Source organism: Dermacentor silvarum, chromosome 4 (genome assembly GCF_013339745.2).
Source record: "Dermacentor silvarum isolate Dsil-2018 chromosome 4, BIME_Dsil_1.4, whole genome shotgun sequence".
Taxonomy (NCBI): domain Eukaryota; kingdom Metazoa; phylum Arthropoda; class Arachnida; order Ixodida; family Ixodidae; genus Dermacentor; species Dermacentor silvarum.
Genome location: NC_051157.2, coordinates 186,701,384 through 186,725,207, shown reverse-complemented (window position 1 = coordinate 186,725,207; position 23,824 = coordinate 186,701,384). Strand labels below are relative to the sequence as shown.

General features: G+C 47.1%; 2 protein-coding genes across 2 annotated transcripts in view; both read left to right on the top strand.

Moving 5' to 3' along the window:
- LOC119450858 (uncharacterized) overlaps positions 1-23,824 on the top strand; it is a 158,957-nt gene that overhangs the window by 45,952 nt on the left and 89,181 nt on the right. The gene's annotated exons all lie outside the window — the stretch shown is intronic.
- Positions 6,292-23,824, top strand: part of LOC125945081 (TNF receptor-associated factor 3-like) — a 139,265-nt gene continuing 121,732 nt past the window's right edge. Inside the window, exon 1 of the mRNA XM_049666649.1 lies at positions 6,292-6,621. Within this exon, the coding sequence (XP_049522606.1) occupies positions 6,316-6,621 (306 nt within the window). The 5' untranslated portion in view covers positions 6,292-6,315. The remainder of the gene's footprint in view (positions 6,622-23,824) is intronic.

The window sequence follows — 23,824 nt, the reverse complement described above, 5'->3', positions numbered from 1 at the left end:
ACTAGCGCAAACATTGTTTTCGTGACTATTTTTAGGTGCTCCTCGCATGTATTCACCATGTGACAGCTTTAATGGGCTACTTCTATAAGTCAACACATAACAGAGGGGACTCCTTGGCTATGGCCGCCATGGTGCAACGTGTAATCTGGATGGTCGAGTCAGGTATATATGAAGTGTATGTGTTCCAAATAGTAGGATCTCAGTATCATTCGTTGATAAGTTAGTCGACGTATTACTCAACACAGCTTACTAAATTGACTAAATATTTATGCAACTTGCTGCTTATTTGTGTTTATAGCTGTTTTGCACACATTATCACGTTCTATAAGAAAACTAGACCCAACATGTTGTGATGAGTATTTTTTTTCAACAATCGCTTGGCTGCTATTAACATTTCATTTTTGCTAAGTACACAGTGTGTTCATTACTTTTTATTTTGGTTTCACTGTTCTGAAACTGTTTTTTCATGCTGTAGCTTTATTTCCGATTTTCATCTGTTTATGCTACACGCTCGTGCAGTATCTGCGTATGTAAGAATTCAAAGTGTAGTAGGCCAAATTTGTCACAGGTCTAAGCACACGGCGTGCTTAGCATTGTTTAACATTTACAATTATTTGTCTTGTTCCCAGAATAAATGCCACTGGCAAATGTACATTCGACGAGCTTGGAACTTCTTGAAATGATACATGAAGGCCAGTATTGACTGTGCGTAGCTACTACACCAGTGAGGTGTTTTCTACTAAGCTTGCTATTTTATTTTATATTCATGACAAGCTATTCCGATACATGCAAGTAGGCATTGTAGGAGTTGCGAGTCTGTCCAGTTACATTGTTTTTCACTTTACGTCAATACAGTATAGACCGCAGACTTAGCTGGTAAATAGTTCAGTGTATTGATACTGTCTCATTAAAGGAACACACTACTTCGCACATAGTGCTTAAATGTCTGCTTGCTCTTATGGCATTTGCTGGTTATTGCAATGTTGCTCATCAAATGCATTTGATTTCAACATGACCGCACAGAACATTCTGATTGACACTAGTGTAATTTTAATAGTGATAATCAACCAGCCAAGGCTTAATTCTACAGCTCTCAAGAATTATTTCTAATACTTTGGGTTCCTTTCCATGTGTTCTGTTTCATCCTGTGTTTCATCAGCACAGTGGGCAGTCCTTTAAAATTATTCATTCTACTTGGCGCTGTTCAAGTAGAAAATGTTAACCAGCAAGTCCAAATTATAATGCTATCGGTAAGACTTCTATTACTGGGTGGATGAATTCAAAGTGCTATATGTAATTATAAAAGTATTTTTGACAAAAATACCGGTGTCTAGAACAAGCACCATATGCACTGCAACTCTTATAGTGTTAAGTTGGGTAGGCAAGTACCTATGCTAAGTATACTTCTGCATATACTTTCTACATATTAGCTAGTGTTTTAGCTACACGAAAGAGCGTATGTTGTGACTGCTGAAGTCAAATTTATGATTGATGTGCCTGCCTGTTTTTGTTGTGAACTTACTGCTGTGGTGTCTTAAGCATTGTAGCCATGTGACAACTGAAGTATTGCAACAATGTGTAAGCTAGCTTGCACCTACTATTGCTACAGTATGCCAACAGATACCTATCACCATATTTGTGCATTTTCTGAGAACCAGCTGTGTTGGCTATGTGCAATTTGTAGTATCCTTATGAGTTTGCCGGTCAGTTCACGTAACTTTTGATGACATAATTTACAGAGAGGGAAGGGAAACAGTACAACATGAATGCTGTTAAAAAGGGACTTTTTATTTTGATGGAAGGATTCAAAATAACAATAAAACTGGATGTGTGCTTATATCTTGCGCAAGTCCTATCAGAGGCAAGGCAGAAGTTGTAATACAAAGGCATAAAATCACGATAAACAGTATTTGCATTAAAAAAGGTGGATAAGCACAGACTAATTTTGTTTGCTTGTCATCAAGAAAGGTTGCTTTTTCATGCATTGATAACGGGGCTGGCTTACACGTATCATTTATGTGGCATGGCTCACTGATTTCTCTTGGCACTCTTTCCCCGTTTGTGAAAACAGATGAACAATCTTAATCCGACCTGAAGCCCTATCATGACAATGCACGGCCATGTTGAGCGAGCATACTGGCCTTTTGAGTGAAATGTGATGATTTATTTGGCACGTATTTAGATAGCAGTCAGTCTGTCCTGTATACATTTGACCACCTCTGAAAGGAATACAGCACACTGCCACGCACACTAGACGAATTTGGTGGTATCCTTAACCAAGCAAACCTCGCTTGCCTGCTCCCCTTTCTGAATTCACTTGTGGACTGTTGTGCATAGCAGCCCACAGGTGAAGTGAGAAAGGCACCCAGGCAAGCGAGGCTTGCTTAGTTAGAGATACCACCAAATTGTCTTGTGTCCGTCAGTGCTAGTGTGGTCTATTCCTTCGATCATCTGTATATTTGGTCGAATGTACATGGGGCAGACTGGCCGGCTGGTGCCTCAACATGCATCCAGGAGAACACGTTAATCATCACATTTCACTCGAAAGGCCAGTATGCTGTTTCAGAACAATGAAACCAAAATAAAAAGTAATGAACACACCGTGTACTTAGCAAAAATGTAATGTTAATCACAGCCAAGTGATTGTTGAAAGAAAAAATACTCATCACAACATGTTGGGTCTAGTTTTCTTATAGAACATGATAATGTGCGCAAAACAGCTATGAACACAAATAAGCAGCAAGTTGCATAAATATTTAGTCAATTTAGTAAGCTGAGTTGAGTAATATGTCAACTAACTTATCGATGAATGATACCGAGATCCTATTTGGAACACGTACACTTCATACATACCTGACTCGACCATGCAGATTACACGTTGCACCACGGCAGTCATAGCCAAGGAGTCCCCTGCGTTATGTGGTCACAGCCTCGCCACTATAAAATAAGTTGTGTCAACTTATAGCAGTAGCCCATTAAAGCTGTCACGTGGTGAAAACATGCGAGGAGCACCTAAAAATAGTCATGAAAACAATGTTTGCACTAGTGCAGGGTGGCAACAGTGCACATGATAATAGGGCCCCTTCATCTCAGTAAAATTTTCAACACACGCAGGAGCAGCACATCACAAACAAATGTTTCTTTACACAACAATTCATTTCTTTTTTCTTTCATAAGCAACTTTCCTGTCATGTTTAGTTGCGTATAAGTTATGTCAACAAACCTTGTCTTAAAAAGTAAGCTGTACTAGTAGCAAGCTGTGATTTTTTTCTCATAAACTGCTCGTAAACCGAAAACCTCATAAGCAGATTATTTACGACGCCGAAGCATTTATAAGCGAGGAAACGGGATCGCAGTAAGAATCGGTGAAGCACATGGGTCGCTATTATGCAACTTCAGCAGGAAAGCACAGGTGCACATGATGATCATGATTATTTCCGAACGTAATATTTCTCATCGGAAGAAGACGCTTATCAAGATTTTCAATTTCGCATTGAGGCAATAAACTCGCATAACTGAATTCTGCCAACCGGCGCTCAGCAAGCATCAGCACAGGTATTACTGTTGTCGTGGGAGTACCATTTCCTACGTTCACGCATTCTGTGCACACATGGGGAGCACGCACAATACGCGTGTAGTTAGCAAGCACGATTACTTACCTTTCAAACGATACGACGCGGTCTAAAAGCGCTCTCCAAGTTGCCGGTGCTGCATCGACGATGTTAGTCCCAGCCAGCGCCTCCTCTATTTTTCTAAAAATAAACGAGACGCTGTCGCAGCATACATGCCGCTGCGTAGTGGACGAGCTCAGGCACGCTAATAATTCGCATGCTTTCTTTGCGCCATGCACCCAACTTTCCACAACCATGACACAAAGGCAACGCACTACCCGGCACGAAAATCGTTGGTCCACATTTGCCTGGCGCGCCACGCATAAGGCGAGTTTGCAGCAAGACACAAGCTATCTTCTCGCACTATTATTGAAGCTAACTACGTCACATTTCATTACCGCAAACACAAAAACACACGATCAAATGCTCGCACATCCAACAAGCACGTTGTAGACGGAGGAATGACAACGGCGCCACCTGCACACTAGTGAGGCTGTGGTGGCCTCCGTGATACATGATTAACTAGCCGTGTTGCGCCCAACTATGTTGCGAGACAAAACGGTTAATTCTGCAATGTATTTTCGAGGTCTTTAAACGTGCATTCAATGCACTGTACGAGCGTTTTTACTTTCTGCCTAAAAGCGGCCGTCACGTCCTCGAGCCCAGCGGTAGGGTGGCTAGCGTCACAACGCCGTAGCCACGGGACTACGTTAAAACCCTGTAATTAAACCGTTCAAAATTCTGCATCTTTATATTAAAAGGTCTGTGTGCATTGCGTGCACCTGTAATACCACCTAATATGTTTAGCTTTGTCTTACCAGCAATTGTTTAACTTCGCATAAAATTGATTTGCATCCCGGCACAATTGGGGGGTCGCATTTCGTGACTATATAAGATGGTACGCAGGTACGCAAAGCATGTAAAAAAAATGTCACAGTTTCGCCCTAAGGGCGAAGCAATGAATGCGATAGCAACACAGCAATGTCATACGAAGTAAGGTGAGCGGCTTTGGTAGCAACAACACGCAGAACTGTTGTCGACGCCATCGGCGTTTTGCCCGCGTTCGCTCAAAATGCGTGCGGCGTTGGTGACTGTTGCCGGAGCCTCTGATATAAATAGGCACTGCGTGCCGCAGCTAAACGTCGCCTCCCTTCCCTCCCCCTCCCCCACGGCCTCTCGCTCGTTGGAAGAAGGCGCGTTTGCTCTACATATATGGTGATTGTAAAGAAAAGAGACGCCTACTTCTGCAGCCCTTAAGCGAGCACGGCGCAGAACGCGCGTTTGTTCTCCGCCGTGCGTTCACTCCCCGTGAAAGACGCGACCCTCGCGCCCTTTCACTCGCACATACAGCGTTCGGCGCGCGGCGACGATTTCATCTCCAAATGACGTCATACGGAACCTCACGGCGACGGCGACGGCGACGCCGACGGCAGAAATCTGCTTTTGAGTGTCCATATAATTGCTATCGCAATAAAAACAAAACAAAAGAAAGGTGAACCGTGTCATTATATGCGAATGTGTGCGAGTTGGTTCTGTCAGTGCTCTATGAATTGTTGTGTCAATGAATCTGTTTGATTGCGTGTGTGTAAAAAAATGTCTATGTATGCTTGTTAATGTAACCATGTGTATTATATAAACCGGACAGTGTGACTATGTGCGTGTGTTGTTGGTTGTCAAGTGCTTTATGAATTGAATGCGTATGTGTACATTTGAATACTGCTCTAGGTGAATGACCAGTGTAGGCTCTATTAATTAAGTGTAATTAATTAAGTGTATATTATAATGCCTGAGAATTAATAGAAAGTTATATAAGAAATGTGTGTCATAATATTATAATAATACGTTCACACATGTTTCGCGTGTGGGAAAAATCTTTTTGTACATACAATTTTTTTAAATCTTTTATTGCATGTAGCCTCCGAGACCATTGCTCAGTGCGTGCGAATCTCGAAGCCTTGTATTGGCGCCCCTAGTAGCTTCAATCCTACTTGTTAAGCCTATAGTCGTGTTGCTGGCTTCACTTGCCTGGAGTCGGCCATGTTGGTTTTGGAAAGGGAGTAACAGTTGCTCCCAGCCATGAGGGAGGAAAGTTCCTCCATTTAAAGACGAACATAGGGGACATCGCCGTTCCTCCTTTAAAGGAGCAAGGGTCACTCCTTTTTTTTTTAGAGTGCAGCTATCACTATGTGAACTTAGAATCACAATAATCTTTGTGCGACCAGCCCCCTAACAGCCGGACAGTGTTGAGATTTGGGCTTGGTGATATGTCACCATTAAGCCCTTTTGGTGCAGCCCATCTGGTACATGCACGCAGGGGAAGAACAAACATACGCAGGGCCTACACACACATAAAGCTCGGGCCTATATGATAGCCACACCCGTCTATATGATTCACACAATTCAGATGCCTGTACACGATTCATATAACCCGTACAGCCAGCTATCTTTGGGCCACAAAGCACACACAAAGGAAGTGTGATAGAGCCGAAGCAAGTACTTCAAGGAAACAGATTGTTGTAATCGTCTTTGCTGTACGTATACAGTACAAACTCTATAGGCGCGTCCTACGCCACTTCCAGGGCCACCGCCCCCTATGACCGTGATATCTGACGACGTTATCCGATCTCGCATGATAGCAAACGCGAGGACGCCATACTGACGCTCGCTGAAGCCTCAGCAGTACGCCTCTCAGTCGCTACCACTGATGGCTGCCACGCGCCATCTCGAACGCCGAGCGTTGCACCGAGTTACCGGCTCTGTCAGGGGTGTCAATTGGCGCCCGACACGATTCGCCGACGAGGTCACTTTGAATCGTTACGCCTGCAGTGTGTGCCACGTTCTTCCAAGCAAGACAGTCACGCTTCCCTGTTCGCATGGCTTGTGCGGGCGGTGCCAAGCTGGCTGTGTCGTCCGGGGTGGAGGTGGCGTGTGTCCGCTGGATGGAGAGCCCTTTCGCAAGGACGGGTTCCAGGAGGTGCAGTTCCCAGCCAGCAAGAAGCAGGACCTGAAGGTGAAAATCCTCCATCTGTCATCGCCTTACCAACGAGGTTGTCAGGCTTGCGTTCTGAGTGTTTGTGTAGTCGCAATGTGCAATCTACGGGAGCGTTTTGTGAGCAGAAATGTTGTTTATTATAATGTTATATTCAGTAAGGGGCACATAATGAGTTCGATAGAGTTTCTTGCTTTTACTGCGAACGACGCTTCTGGTCTAAGGAATGGGCTGAGCGTGCTTCCCGGCTGAGCAGATATTCCGGGCTGCGCCGAAGGATGCGCAGTAGGAAAGAAAAGGCTTCAGCACAAAAGGTGCGAGGCCTGCACGCGATTAGTAAAAAAGAACGGTTTCGCACCGGCTTTCACTAAATATGGGCACCCTGCACTATTGAGAGGGCGCTACGACATTTTTCATTTTAAAACCCCTATATATAAAAAGTAGCGCCATTGTTAGATCTTGCCGCCACCGCGCTCACACCGGCGTTTCCTCCTCGCCGCCTCCTGTCGCCCCAGCCTCATCCGCTCCTCCATTGGCCAATCCGTGTCACGTGGAAGCACGCGTTGCTCTATTGTATATTTTTTTTTTCTTTACAGCGCGCTCCGACCGCCATTCTCGTGCCTGTGCGACGAAAGTGCTGTACGCACGAACGGATCAAACCTGTTAGGGACAAGAACTTCGTTGTGATGGCATGCTGCTGCGCCTTCAGTTGCCGCAACCGACAAGGCGAGGGCAAAAAGCTTTTTTTGTTTACCATCCGGCGTGCGCAAACACTTGCTGCACACTTGATATTTGCGCCGTCTCGCATCGTCGCGTTGCTACTTCCAAAACGGCATTATTGAGGCCAGTTACTGACTGACGAAGCAAAATCGCACCTCAAAAATTTCTCTGCAGGGCGCGATCGATGTTTTCCGCGGATTTCCTCTGGTATCGCGTTAGTTGTCGTCTGCCACGGCAGGCCGGACGTAGGCGGCGCCACTGTCGACATCGCGCCTCGATCGCACTGGCCGCACCAAGCGCGACAGTGGAACGGAGGTGAAGGGAAGTGGTTGGCGCTACATTGTATACAGTATATAGGGGTTTTATTTCATTTTTCACCCCAGCGTCGCCGACGCCGGCCGCTAGAGAAGTGATGTAAATGGAAGGCCGTTCCAAACGATAGCGGTCATTTCGTCGCTCTTCTGACTGTTATGCCCTGCGCATGAGCACTTTCGACGTTTTCACAACTCGGACATACTTGCACCATAGAGAAACATACTACGTAAAGAGCGGACACTCCCGTAGGGCCTTGCAGCCCAGCTACTGCACTGCTACCAGCGCGACCAGCGGCTGGTCAGACCGTCAATTTTGTCTTCCGAGATTCGGGACACCTGGTTTGGCTCTGTTTTGGTTTCGGTTTTGACAGCAGCGCTTTTCAATATGATTTACCTAGCTGTTTAAGTGTTCAACTACGTTGTCTTTAGTGAAGCTCCGGTGTTGTGTTTTTGGCATAAACAGGCGTATAAACTAGCAGATCGCAATCTTTTTATACTAAACAAAAACAACCAAGGTTGTCGATCTACTATGCAAAACGGAATTTGCTCATGCGAACAGCATAAAGTCATGCGGTCAGAGATTTTGTTGTTGTTTTTGTTCTCACTTTTTTGCCGTTCTTCTGAATTACACACAACAGGAAGCAGTAGTGGCACAGTACAAAATGCTTTATTTTTCCTTGTTTACAAGCGTACTACCAAGATCCTATTGGACACAACTAATTTCAGTACAGATCCTTAAAATTGCAGGTAAATAGCAGGCATAACAACAAGAATGGTTTAGCAATGACAGCAACGCGTTATGTACAGCCACGGAGTAAGATAAGACAGGAGCGCCGACTCCGCTCGTCTGGAAGGGACACATTCTGCAACGCCGGCTCCTGCTTCACAGCGTGTTCGCCATACGGCGCTACGAATGAAGAAAAACTCGGCAGCGGAGAGGAGCAAAGGCGCGGGGACTCTCTCGCGGTACCTGCTTGCCTATCCGATTTGTCGTCTGCTCCGCACTCACCCTGACGCCTGTAGCGCACATAGCTCTTGCGGTTCACGGAGTGACGTTAGCGGGAGAAACAAGTCATGTATCATTTTATTTAATTTATTTTATACAGGCCAAATGCAGGGCATTTGTCAGGTGGCCTACATGGAACTTTACAAGGCACAGGAACACAAAGTAAACAAAGATGGAAAGAAAAACTATAGCAAATGGTAAGGCGATAAACGGCAGTTCGGGTGGTCTCAAACAATGAAAGACGACAGCGAAAAGAAGTTTTTACACATAAGCTGACGTTTATCACTCTTTTTTATCTGAGCACGCATCAAATGCTTCGCTTGCTTCTTTGCTTCTCGCGGTGCTTTTCGTGTCGCCCGGTTCTCTCGCGAGCAGAATTGCCACATTCTCTATAAACATAATAATTGGAAATTCATGCCAGTGTTTCCTGCTTATTATTTCACAAGAGAAGCTCTGATTATGTATCTGCATAACTGGGGGAATCATCTCGAAGGCAAGGCTGAGAATTTACAGGGTAGCCAGCCGGTATTTACACTGGCTAACCCCCTTGTTTTTCTTTACTTTTCTCTCTCTCTACATTACGGCATGTCTCTGGACAAGGAAAGGCACCTGCACTGTGTGTAGTTGAAGAGAAATTTAAATTGAGCTCCTCCTGTCCTTTCGCATTGGCGTCTTCTGGTTCCTCCTGGCATCCACCATCATTGAGCTACGCCAGGCTTCCCTAAACAAATTGAAGGAACTGCTCCGCTTCGAAGTCGAGGCACTTTCTTTAGATCTAGTAGGACATCGCGTTTGTCTTTGCTGAAGTAACTATCAAAAATAAGCTACTTCTCGAAGTGTCGCGCACATATTTTGTCCATTGCTGCGCTCGCTTATTTCAGGAATTTTTTGACGCCACTGGTGCAGTAGTTGAAGATCAGATGGCGAAGCGAAGAGTTAAAACTTCTCGCGTCCTTTGCCATAACCAGATTTACAGCCGGGAACAAAACACTGTCCTGTTGCTCAGTCTCTTCACGCACAAGTATAAAGATACCTTGTTCCGTCAGGCATGAATAAACATACTGCAGACATGGTAAACAAAGCGAGGAAGTCGAAAATTTGGCACCTTCGCTTCCGCGCGGACGTAGAGTGAAAAACAAGTACTTCTGTTGTGTCTTTTTATACAGCATCATTTATCGTCTGTTTCCTCTAAGGACATCTAAACATGTTTGGTATGCGTGCATAAAAGCGCTACCGCGTGTTTATTTGCGCTTTTATTATTTGTGCGCATATATTTTTTGTGTTTCATTGCTGTCAAATTGAGACAGCCGAGGGTCAACGTTTGTAGCAGACGACACGATCTACGGGTGCCGCGCTGCCGGTTCTGCGCCGCCGTCGCCGCCGGTCTCCGCCGGTCTCCGCCACTCAGCGCATGCGCACATGGAAGCAAGCAAGTTGTTGAGTGTTTTCCACGCGCCTCGACAGATGGCGGTACGCGATGTATTATTTGCGTTGCATGGTTTGTCCCGAGCGAATTCGTTGCGCGGCGGCGGAGTCGGCGCTCCTGTTTATCTTACTCCGTGTGTACAGCCCACGCTTACGAACCAGCCTCGGTGGGCGCCGAAGCATATATTGTATGCTACGCACGCAAAAATACACTCCATCAGCATCAATAAACATCCCTTTAACAATGTTGAACGCAAACAACTGCAAATTCTTAGTGCAGACAAAAGGATGCAACTTACCGCAGCAGCGAACCGGCGTGTTGAAAGCGCGGGGAGGTGGGCGTATCCAGAGGCACATGAGCGGAGCAGCCGGCGCAGCGTCAACGTTTCTATGGAGACGGGACACCACAGAGGGGACGTCATAGAGAAATATATGACGCGTCGATGCAGCCCGCTGGAGGCATGATAACCTGTCTATCTTTGAAGCGAAGTGGAAGCGTTTGTCGCTACGCCATCTGGCGGGTGGTCAGACCCTCAATTGCTCGGCCGCGAAACGGCCCTTGTGGCCACTCTTTACGTAGTATGTTTCTATATGCTTGCCCCGTGATAAGCGATCGAAATTGTCCCGGCGAATGCATGCAGCGTCCCTCCAGTTTTGCTTCCACCACTCGTTAGGCTGTGTGTTCTGGCGCTGCTGTCTACTCTGCAAAGCTTTAGCGCAGGGTGCCTATACAGCATACCACCACGAAACAAGATGCTCGCAGACAGACGCGAGGATGTAAGCAGTGCATTCGCGTTGACTTACCGAGGCTTAGAAATCGGCAGCCAGTGTGCGTACTTCGCTGTAAATCACACGAGAAGTGCACGTGGGCTCGGTTGTAATTTATGTATTTGAAATCACGTATCGTCGCACAAATTCCCTCGTCCGATTTCTGAGTTGCAGTGTGTAAATATCCACGTACTTTTTTTATTCCCTCCTTTGCACCCGATTTGCCGCCTCTGCTACTCTCACTTCTTTTTGATGACTCCTTGAGTGGCTTCAACAAATAAGGTATAATAACGAAAATAATCACAATTTAATTGCCGCAATTATACATTAGAAGAACTTTCAGCTGGGCTAGTTGGTAGAGCATCCTGGTAGCAGCTCCTGAGGGCAGAAAAACATGCTTCCATGAAAAAAGAAAAGAAAAAGAAGGACCTTTCTAGGGGTGTTTGTTGTGTGCAATTGCGTGCGTGCATGCGAGTATGTTTCTTGCCCACTAAAGCTGTTACAGAGATGTTAATAAAGGTTCCATAGCATGCCTTAACTTAGTATCTAGGCTATTAGGACCGGGAGCCCCCAACTTCACACAGCTGCCCCCAGCTTCGTAACACTTCTTCGTAAAACAGTGATGTGGTGTCGCAGGCAAAGTACAGGCTGTTGGTGAACACCAGGTGTACATTCGGCGATTTTTTTGAGCATGAACACTGGGGGCGCGTGGCTTTCTGTACTACCAGCGCTGTTAAGCGGCGGCTCATATCTGGGCACATGTCGGGCGAGAGTACCTTCCCTCGCGCGCATCACGTCATCGGAGCGCTCGCTTGTCGTCTGCTAGCTGTTTTTCTCTTCCTCGGCGGTGACCGCATTATGACTGCAACGAAAAATCCGAGGACACCTAAGCACGCCTTATAAGTTGTGAACGTGAAAGCATTATAGTCCAATTCAACGCAGCTGAGTGGTCCTTTGAGTTTGGCGCTGCAAGTAATGTTTTTGATGTTGCGATTAAATAAGTGCGAGCTTTTTCTTTGTACAGTTTCTACATTTGCATGTTGGCTGTAGTATGGCATCATTTGGACGATATTGCTGAGAAATCAAGGACGCCGCATGCCAGCGACGTTCTGCGCGACGAGAGACAGAGGAAGCAGCCCCAGGTGATTAGTTAACAGGTAATTAGGTAAATACCTAAGTAATTTTTGTTTATTATTCGATTTTTTTGCAAGTAATGTCCGCATATTCTAGACGACCAGCTCATGGACTAGAATTGTGCTATCTGCCACAGGCAATATTTAAATCTTTCGGAAAGCGTTCCCTGAAACACGCTGTACATACCTGTCTCGAAGACAGAGGGGTCACTGTTACATTACGCCCACAAGCATAATGCACATGAGTGGCAATAACCTAGCTACAGATCAACAATGATCTCGGGAACGTCGACAAAAGATAACATAGTTTCAAGTTAATTCATCGTGTGGAAAACGTGATTGCAAGTTAAACAATGTTACCGCTCTTGAAGCCTACGGCTCCCTTATTGCGGTACGTGTGCAGCAGACATGCTCGTTATTGCGTGACGCAATGTGCGCGAAGGTAGAATACTCGCACGCCGGAGGTACTGCGCATGCGCACTGCTCTTACGTGTTGCCGCTAGACTGCGCTGGCAGTACGGAAAGCCACGCGCTCCCGTGTTCACGCTCGAATACATCGCGACTGTCGAGAGCAAAAGTCTAGTGACCAGAGGTGCAGCTAAAATATTTCTTCTCCTTATCTAGGATAAAGGCTGAGTTCAAAAGGTGCTGCCTACGTGCGCCTGTTTGACCAGCGTCATGCATTAATGCAAGTTCACGATGCACGACTGTGCTAGAAGAAACCTTTCTTTTTTTTTTTTTGCTGATGCCGTGGTCTCTAGTCTTTTGTTCTCGACTGTACATGACTCTTCCGGTTAAAACACTGGCCCATTCGAATTTAAGTGTGGCAGCGGATGCATTGTAAGAATTTGTCTGGGTGTATTACTTGCTTGTACGCGTCGCTTACGGCGGTGCCTAGCAGGAAATGAAAAAAAAAAGAAATTTCTGCGACAGAACCATGGGGCCACCTGTCACTGGTAAGATGAAAGTATACGCTACGGGCGAAACACAACTCGCGCCTTGTTTGACCGTAGTAAATGTAGACGGCGCCATGCTTCCTTTCTGTGTAACCTATATATATATATATACATATATGTATATACTTCCTAAGAGACGCCGCCATAAGCGACGCACATTGTCCTAATTTATTCTTCACGAAACATGCAAACAGTGCACCCAAATGTGACAATAGATTGTAGGCACCACGAAAGTGTTTTCCTGTGCGAACGTTTAGCGCGAACGACCGAGAGGTTTAGCCGAAAGAGGGAAGTGTCCCCTTCGCTACGGCACCTTCATAATTATCATCATCATCATCATCATCATCATCATCATCAGCCTATATTTTATGTTCACTGCAGGACGAAGGCCTCTCCCTGCGATCTCCGATTACCCCTGTCTTGCGCTAACGTATTCCAACTTGCGCCTGCAAATTTCCTAACTTCATCACCCCATCTGGTTTTCTACTGACCTCGACTGCGCTTACCTTCTCTTGGTATCCATTCTGTAACCCTAATGGTCCATCGGTTATCCATCTTACGCATTACATGTCCTGCCCAGCTCCATTTCTTCCGCTTAATGTGAACTAGAATATCGGCTATCCCCGTTTGTTCGCTGATCCACACCGCTCTAGCCTTCCTGTCTCTTAACGTTAGTCCTTAGATTTTTCGTTCCATTGCTCTTTGTGCGGTCGTTAACTTGTTCTCGAGCTTCTTTGTTAACCTCCAAGTTTCTGCCCCATATGTTAGCACCGGTAGAATGCAATGATTGTACACTTTTCTTTTCAACGACAGTGGTAAGCTCCCAGTCAGGATTTGGCATTGCCGGCCGTATGCACTCCAACCCAATTTTATTCTTCTGTGAATTTCTTTTCATGATCAGGGTCCCCTGTGAGTAATTGACCTAGATAAACGTACTCCTTTACAGACTCTAGTGGCTGACTGGCGATCCTGAATTCTTGTTCCCTTGCCAGGCAATTGAACATTATCTTTGTCTTCTGCATATTCATCTTCAACCCAATTCTTACACTTTCTCGATTAAGGTCCTCAATCATTTGCTGTAATTCGTCTCCATTGTTGCTGAATAGGACAATGTCATCTGTCGGCACCTTCATTTCGGTGCAAATGACACAGACGCCAGCCGGTAAACAAGATGTTTATTTGTAGCAGTGTGTCCGCTATAGAGCGCTTAGACGATTTTTCGTAGATATATTACGCAATTTCATAGCCTTACAGAGGCTGTGAGATTGCGCTGCTAAGGAGCAGGCCGCGGACCAAATGCCTGCCGCTGCGGCCGCATATCCACGGGGGCGAAATGCAAGGACGCCTGCCTTTCACCCTACTAGCACCAGTAGGTTCCGCTGCTCCATTTTGTCCCAGACATGTACTATCAACCAAAAAGGTTTACATATAGAGGGATGTGACAAAAAGCTGAATATCCCCGCATCCTCAAAACACAGCCTGGTATTCCCACTTCCAGCTTCTAGTGGTATATGCGAACATTGTGATGTACGGTTTTACTGGCTACTTTTAAAGGCTGCTCGGATATTTAGAGTTTTCTGAGATCTCATGATCCGTAAACTTCTTTAGTCGATAGTCCCCTGGCTTTCACTGTCACAGTCCCCACCGCTTGTTTTCCCGGCAAGCACGCTAATCTGCATGGACTCGCTGATCCGCGCGTGCTCTCTCTCTCCTATCACTGGTTCAACTTTGCGCACAATCGAATCTCCAACGAAGACAACTAGACGCTATCTCACGTCGTTGCCTTTGAAAGCTGTTCCTCTACCAGTGCCATGACCTCCACCGTTGTCCCAAAATCACCATTTACTAGCTGTTTATCGGCTTTCCCGCCGCCACATCAGTGTGTGGTGTGGCGGCCCCTTCTTGGTGATAATCACTGACGTGCCTGTCACTGCGCTTCGGCGGGGCGGGCTCGGCTTCCTGCTTTTTTAATACGTTTAGCATTTTTTCTGAACTAACCACAATTTCTTGTGCCTTTCTAACCATATCCGTGGGCCCGTTCCGAAGAGAGTGCGATCTAACAAAGCGATAAGAACCACATGATGGTATCCTATCACACGGTGGTATCAGTAATAAGAAGAGCGTTCTTGCATTCTTCTCTGGTGTCTGCTAGTAGTTTTACGCGCTGTCATTTGAGACGCTGCATGTAGTTGTGAAATGGTCTTTAGGAAGTAGCGCTCGAAGTACCACTCACTCTCACGTAAGGGGAAGGCACGCTGGTACGGGGAGCGTCAGCCATAACACATAGTGCAAGATAGTGACACAAATAACAACCTCCCAGAGCATGCTAAATGCTTTCTTGGATAGCAACCGGGGTTGATTCGTCCTATTTTAACAGCGGAGCTGTTTAAGGTCGAGGTCGATCCCTACGGAGCGATGGTGTTCGCAGTTGCGATCGAAGTGGAGAGAGGAAATAAAGAAATAAATAAAACAAAAATAAACTTTCTTGGAAAGGCGTGTGTCATAACCGGGTACTCACGATCTGAAGGCGAGCGTCATACACACTGCGCTATACACCAACGCTTGCAGAGCTCCGCTGTTTCATCAGATTTCACGAGCGTGGAACTGGCTTAAATTTTTCTCCCCTTCAGAGTCCGCCTTGTTCGCGGTTCTGACTTCTAAGTATATAGAATCTGAAGTCCTATAGCGAGTCTCTACGCCTGCATCGCAAGGTTGGTCACAAGTTCGACATCGACAGTTAAGGGCCGTGTGTTGATGTAAGGCAGAGGAATCCTCTTTTAAATTCGCACCTGATAAAGTCAAGCACTCTTCAGAAAAAGCATCAACTGAGTGTTACTGGCAGTCAGTTGCTGCAAAATGTTTTGTAATATCGTTAGAGCTTGCTGCAAATTGCAGGAAGCACTAGTGAAGTAATATAATTAATATATTGAGAGTACTATCGATACTATCTGCAGGTTTAGAGAAAACTGTCGAGAGTACTGATCACTCAGTTTGCCGACTTTCAGGGGCATGTGAGCTTCGTTTTTTGTGACCCCAATTGAGAGAGCTGCAATTCAGGTGCTCAAGCACGCAGCGGCTTCTTTCTGGGCTTCTGGTTGACTAACTATAACATACCTAAACTATTTGATTTCGTAAACAAACCTATACATGGCCACAGAAGCTCGGTGCCACCGTTAAGTGGGTCCTGAAGCACCCCTCGGACTTTGTGAAATAACATAGTCCGCGGGTAGCTTACGCTGCTGTGAACATGTCAGCCAAGTTTTGCTGTCGTGGGCGGTGCGTGGCGCTCGCAAGCGGACCGCTAAGTCACCTTTCTCTCAAACGCTCTCGTTTCAACAGGGGCCATGATCCTCGCTGTCTTCTGTGTGCTTTATTGCGCAATAAAGCACATTCCAATACGCGGCGGCTATTGGTTGCTGCGGTCGGCTACACCGCGGCCGCCGCGGGGGGACGCCACGAGTTCACTGGCTCCTCGCTGTGGACAACCGCGTTTGGCTTACATTTAGTGCGTCGTAGGCACCAAAGTCGGAAGTCGCGGCGTCTACGTTAACATAAAAACTGAAATTTGAACTGTGCGCCACGGTGACATTTTGAAGGCGGAGCGTTGTGGCCCCACCCCCATTCTGCCGTAGCCTTCGCAGTGCAAGGCATTGAAGAAAGGGGAGTTCAGCGGAGGCCGTGTTTGATTGCCAATAACTCCGCTTATGGTGAACGCATTGAAGTACTTTTTGCGGCAAAGAATTTGTGAAGTAGCCTATTTTCACTTGAAATGTCTTTGTCCACTTCAATAAAAAGTGGTTCAGTTCCCCTTTAACAGCGCAAGTTGTTTCCCAGCGTAGCTTCGAGAGGCGAACAATGCTGTAGGTTTCTATATCTACACGAAATGGTAACGTAAAATGATACCAAAGATGCTTTTACCCTTGGAAATTGTGGCTTCTAAAGTCAGCTGCAATCACATTTTTTTGTCCTCTATGGCAAAAACTCGAAGCAAGAATATTTTCTTAGATACTTCATATCTTGGTGCAGCTGCCTTACTAGAGATCTCCACGTATATGAAGCGATACATTTTCCCCGGCAACGCATATGAAAGAATGTTTTTAAAATGTTTATGGACATCTAGCTACCAAAATCCATGACATAACATTGATTCCTACAGTGCTTCTGACCTGCAACATATATTGTAAGGCGAAACGTTTTACGCCCCGTGAAACAAAAAAAGAAATTGGTCAGTTCCACGCTTGTGAAATCTGATGAAACAGCGTCGCTCTGCAAGCGCGGGTGTGTAGCGTAGTGCGAATGACGCTCGCCTTCGGACCGTGAGTACCCGGGTGCAAATCCTGCCTCGCCAAGGAAGTTGATATTTTTTCTTTCTCTTTCTGTCTCTCTCTGTGTCTCTTTTTCTGTTTATTTTTCTCTCTCGCACGCTCTCTCATTTTCTCCTACTCCCGCCCTTAGCAAGTTGTGTTACAATCGACGGTAAAATGCAAACATCATCATCATCATCATTAGACTATATTTATTTCCACTGAAGGACGAAGGCCTCTTCCTGCGATGTCCAATTACTTCTGCCTTGCGCTAGCTGATTCCAACTTGCGCCTGCAAATTTCCTAACTTCATCACCGCACCATATGTTTCCCATAAATGCATGTTCTGCAAGCGTGGGTTTACTGCGTTTATATAGCCTATGGAGATCTAGAATATGCGGTCGTCATGCCGAAAGCCCGCGATATACAAGATCATCCTTACGTGAAAGTGATGCTTATGTAAGAAGTGAGTACGCTGCGCAGGAACCTCCGCTTGACTGGGTGCACTTGTTGAACGCATGTGTGTGTGTGCACGAGTTTCAAGTCTGTAGCTATGTCCGGCGCTGTAATATATCTTCAGTTAGGGAACCTACATGCAACGGCGTTGCATGTAGGCTCCCTATCGTCAGTTTTAACGCGATAGCGTTTAGGGCCCCGCGTCGCAGAAAATTCGGCGTCGGCGTCAACAATGCCGCCCGCGGCCGAGAAAATCATCCCCAACCCCGCAGGCCCTCCAAATATATTTTACCACTATAGTTGCTCACACTTTGTCTTGCATTCTTTACAAAGTTATTCCTCGGAATTTTGAGAGTGACAGCCAGCAAACAATTGTTATGAAAAAAAAAAAAAAACATCGACAGCGCATGCCTTTTATGTTAAATCTTCTCAGGCTGAAATATTAAAGTGCAAATAATAAAAGAAGGCCGGTCCACGAAAGAGGCCGCGTTTCTACCAGAAAGCTCGCCTTCGTGCGTAGCGTTCACCGCCAGCGTTTCCCGGTAAACATTACGGTTACATAAGCTGCAGTTGCCGGGAAGTGTGAGAAACAGTCAAGGATCTTTGAATGCTATCGCGTTCCACTTTTGAGGGCGAAGCTTAAACGTTCTCCAAATTTTTGTTTTCCACGTAATAAAGAAAAAAGTTGTCGCAGTTTCACCTGAAAGGCGAAGCATCAATTGCGATAGCAAATTTGTAGAGAGCTATACGGAGTAATGAGAGTAGCTTTATCAGCTGTATAAACTTTGCCATGCAGCAGCACCGGCCACACGCAGAACGGTTGTCGACGCCGTCGGCGTTTTGCCCGCGTTCCCACAAAATGCGTGTGGCGTTGGTGACTGTTGCCGGAGCCTCTGATATAAATAGGCACTTGGTGCCGCAGCTAAACGTCGCCTCCCCCCCCCCCCCCCCCGGCCTTTCGCGCGTTGGAAGAAGGCGCTTTTGCTCTACATATATGGTGATTGTAAAGGAGGAAAGAGACGCCTACTTCTACAGCCCTTAAGGGAGCACGGCGCAGAACACGCGTTTCACTCCCCGCGAAAGCGCGCGTCCCTCGCGCCCTTTCACGCGCGCATACAGCGTTCGGCGGCGCGCGGCAACGATTTCATCTCCATTGACGTCATACGGAACCTCACGGCGACGGCGACGGCGACAGCAACGGCGACGATGACGGCGACGCCGACGGCAGAATTCTGCTTTGGAGTGTTCATATAATTGCTATCGCAATAAAATCGCAGCATATCCACGGGGTGAATTATTATGAGTGGGCGAAGCTCCGGAGGGAATCATCGGATCTCCCGCTTAAGGGGACGCTATAGCACAAACGCGTTAGAAACGTGCAGTACTCACTAGTAAGGGGGAGAGGCCACAGCGTCTTACGCAGCTGTTTACACATGCCGGAACGTGCACCGCGTTTGCCGACGCCATCACATGACTGCTGAGAGAGTCATCATCATCATCATCATAATCATCAGCCTATACTTATGTCCACTGCAGGACGAAGGCCTCTCCCTGCGATCTCCAATTACCCCTGTCTTGCGCTAGCGTATTCCAACTTGCGCCTGCGAATTTCCTAACCTCATCATCCCACCTGACTTTCTGCCGTCCTCGACTCCGCTTCCCTTCTCTTGGTATCCATTCTGTAACCCTAATGGTCCATCGGTTATCCATCCTACGCATTACATGGCCTACCCAGCTCCATTTCTTCCGCTTAATGTCAACTAGAATATCGTCTACCCCCGTTTGTTGTCTGATCCACACCGCTCTCTTCCTGTCTCTTAACGTTACTCCTAGGATTTTTCGTTCCATCGCTCTTTGTGCGGTCCTTAACTTGTTCTCGAGCTTCTTTGTTAACCTCCAAGTTTCTGCCCCATATGTTAGCACCGGTAGTATGCAATGATTGTACACTTTTCTTTTCAACGACAGTGGTAAGCTCCCAGTCAGGATTTGGCAATGCCTGCCGTATGCACTCCAACCCAATTTTATTCTTCTGTAAATTTCTTTCTCATGATCAGGGTCCCCTGTGAGTAATTGACCTAGATAAACGTACGCTGAGAGAGTATAACCCCGGTATTCATAAACGCTCCTCGACTTTGAACTTGACTTGCCACCGCCTTGGGCAGCGCGTTCGAAACGCGTTGAAGGCGGTGGCAAGTCAAGTTCAAGTCGAGGGGCGTTTATGAATACGGGGGTAAGGCGGAGAGGCCACAGCGTCTTACACCAGCTTCTTACACGGGCCGTAACGCGCTAGCACAAACGCGTTAGAAACGCGCAGTCTTTCGTTAATGTTTGGTATTTATTTTCTACGTGGTGCTTGACGATTCTAAGCAACAGATCTACACAGACTCACGAGCGGCGGTCAGGGCCTTTGCGTCCGGATCGGTATCAGCTGAAACAACTCGCATTTTAGGTCATAGGGATATTTCTCCTCGTAGAATCATCTGGTTTCCGGCTCATCTCGGATCACATCTGGCCTCCATGGCCAACTTGAACGAGATCGCGCACGCCCGAGCGCGCGAACTGACTTACCGCGCTGGGCAACCTGGGTTATCTTCAGACTCCAATCAAGCAGTCTTTAGGGACGTTCTCCTCTCTTTTAATGAAGTCATCAAGCATTATCAGTTGGGCAGGAGGGTCTTCCCCTTTCCTCACGCGAAGCTCTGTAGAGCACAGGCATCTACCCTCCGCATGCTTCATACCAGGTCATATCCTAGTCTTTATAACCACAGTCAGTTCATCGAAGCCCTTGATCCAGCATGCCCGGATTGTGGCGCCGCTTGTACGTTAGACCACATTCTCTGGCAGTGCCCCTCATTACGGGGTCCTCAACGCACAACCGAAGAGGAATGGAGCTCCATGCTCAGGAGCTCAGAACTTCCACATCAACTCAGGGCCGTCCAGAGGGCCCGCGACGCGGCGGTGAGGCTCGGCCTACCCGTCCCGACGTGGGAGCGGCCCGCTGCTCTACCGCCTTGAGCGGTAGCGCTCCTCAGGACCTAAATAAAGTTCTCTGTCTGTCTGTCTGGTGCGTGTGTCCATGTGCACTTCGTGGCGTAGTGGCTAGCGCCGTGCGTTCGGAAGCGAGGGGTCCCTGGTTCGATTCCGTGCTACGGACACAACTTTCGGAATTTTTTAGGGGCGCAGCTTCGTAGGGTGTGGGTCTGTCCCTCCTCTGTAGTATGTAGTAGTCGTCGTCGTAGTAGGTAGCCAAGTCTACTTTTACGAAAAAAATTCCGATAGTTGTGTCCGTAGCGCGGAATCGAACCAGGCACCCCTCGCTTCCGAACGCGCGGCGCTAACCACTACGGCCACGAAGCGCACATGGACACACGCACCACGATGACAATAAATACCCAACATTAACGAAAGACTGCGCGTTTCTAACGCGTTTGTGCTAGCGCGTTACGGCCCGTGTAAGAAGCTGGTGTGACACGCTGTGGCCTCTCCGCCTTACCCCCGTATTCATAAACGCCCCTCGACTTGAACTTGACTTGCCACCGCCTTGGGCAGCGCGTTCGAAACGCGTTGAAGGCGGTGGCAAGTCAAGTTCAAGTCGAGAAGCGTTTATGAATACGGGGGTTATACTCTCTCAGCAGTCATGTGATGGCGTCGGCAAACGCGGTGCACGTTCTTGCATGTGTAAACGGCTGCGTAAGACGCTGTGGCCTCTCCCCCTTACTAGAGAGTACTGCACGTTTCTAACGCGTTTGTGCTAGCGTCCCCTTAAGCGGGAGATGGTGCAATTATAATGAAGGGCGCTGTTATAAAATAGGAATGACGTCGCATATGGCGCGTGTCATTGGTGGAAGTCAATCGTTGTATTTAGTGCTGCGAGACTGGGCGAATTACACGGAAGATTCACGGTTTACCGATGATTCCCTCCGGAGCTTCGCCCACTCATCATCATTCACCTCGTGGATATGCGGTGTTTTTTTTTTTCATAAAAGTAGACGTGGGTACCTACTACGACGACTACTACTACTACATACTACAGAGGAGGGACAGACCCACACACTAAGGAGCTTCGCCCCTAAAAATTACACCATCTTCGCGTAGTCCCCCGAGTACTACCCTGAGTAGTATGCGAAGCCGCCATGGGGTCGACTCAAGGTAGTTTTATCAGCTGTATAAACTTGGACATGCAGCAGCACCAGCAACGCGCAGAACTGTTGTCGACGCCGTCGGCGGTTTGCCCGCGTCCACATAGCCCCGACCATAAGCTGCTTTGCATCTAAATAAAGTGGGTGTATAGCGCAGTGGTTATGACACTCACCTTCGGACCGTGGGTACCCGGGCTGGAATCCTGCCTCGCCAAGAAAGTTCATTTTGTTTTATATATTTCTTCATTTCTCTCGCTGTCTGTCTTTTTATCTCTCTTTCTCTCTCTACACCTCCTCTCCTATGCTTCGCTTTCGCTCTCTCCCAGCTCGGCGATGCTGCAGCTTTAATCCGGCGTCCGACCTTAACACCGGACGACGAGATAACTCACGTGGCGAAGTGAATTACGTCACGTTACTGGCGCAAGAGCTGCTGCGGCTCTAATCCCTGTATTTTTGAAAGGTAGCGCAAACTCCTCTCCACGCCTTTTCCTCCTCGCCTCTCCCTTTTGGCAGCCATTAGTGAGCGAAGCGCGCGGCCGCTACCACCCGCTTCATTTCGCATCGCATGCGGCGCATTGAAGCGCTTGCTTGAAACGCGACTGTTCTGGCCGCATTTTCAGAAGGCTGTTCGTACGTAACATTTCTACGTAAGATATGTAGTACCTTTAATTATTAGTCGAATCTGCATCGCTCAGACAAGGAAAACGAAAGGTAGAACAAGTTACCTATCCTAAACATCAGTCTTTACTACTGCTGATTGTTTCTCGGAATCAAATGGTTTTCTGTTCGCCTGACGCATTTACGAAAACAAAGAGCTACATCGAACTATGCACACACAACACGACGGAGACATTTATGTGCTTAAGACCCTCAACGTGTTTTTTTTTCTATTTACAAAATGCATCCGCGCGCTTTTCTTTTCACCTCAGTTATATGCCTTGGTTCCCGTGTGTACGCAAGCTTTCGACGTTTTGCTCTTTAGTTGGTGGCTCTTCCATTGTGCTCATTTGATAAAAGAGAGAGAGAGAGAAACGAAGAGGGAAAGGTAGGAAGGTGACTGGTTGGCTACCCTACACTTGGGGAGGGGAAAGGGGAAGAATAGATAAGGAGAGAAAAGAAAAAAATAGTCAGTCATTCGCAGAGACAGTCACAGAAGAATCTCCGCTGTCACAAGCGTTCGTACAATCCAGTACTCTTCACGAACTGCAGAAGGGCTTTTGTGGCCTTTTGCATGCAAGAATGCACAGGCCATGGACCAAGAATCTTTTCTTCCGAGAGCGTTCTGTTATCTAACACGTTGAGTTTAGTTTGGAGAATAAGTCGTTGAGTGTCAAAAGATGGACAGTGACACAGAAGGTGCTCAAGAGTCTCGTCGCATCCGCACAAGTTGCACGCCGCACTGTTGGTCATCCCTATTAGGAACGAATAGGCGTTGGTAGATGCGACACCCAACCACATGCGACACAGTAAAGTTGTTTCACGACGGGAGAGTCCAGGTGGTAGGCGAGTCGCAAGTTAGGGTCAAGAGTGCAAACGTGAGTTGGTGAAACCCGGTGAATTCCATCGCCGAAGTGTGATGTGGCGAGCAATCGATTGAAGTTGCCGCGCAGCATCCGTTCTTGACAGTGGTATAGGAACCAGCTGATGTTTGTGATGAGCCGAGCGTGCTGCTTCATCTGCGCTGTCGTTGCCGACAATTTGCAATGGCTTGGCAACCATTGAAATACAATGTCATGTCTTTCTTCGAGCGCGGGATGATGAGCGCGCCTAATTTCGTACACTAGCTGCTCGTGTAACGCTTGTCATAGGGAAAACTGTGGAGTTTGTAGGGCTGCTTTGGAATCACTGAAAATGGCCCAACGATTTGGCGGCTGCTGGAGCACGTAATTCAATGCACCTTGAAGAGCTGCAAGTTCTGCTGTTGTAGACGTGGTATTGTGCGAGTATTTAAATTGCAAAATGACGGTGTCCGATGGAACAACTACTGCTCAGGTAGAGCTGTT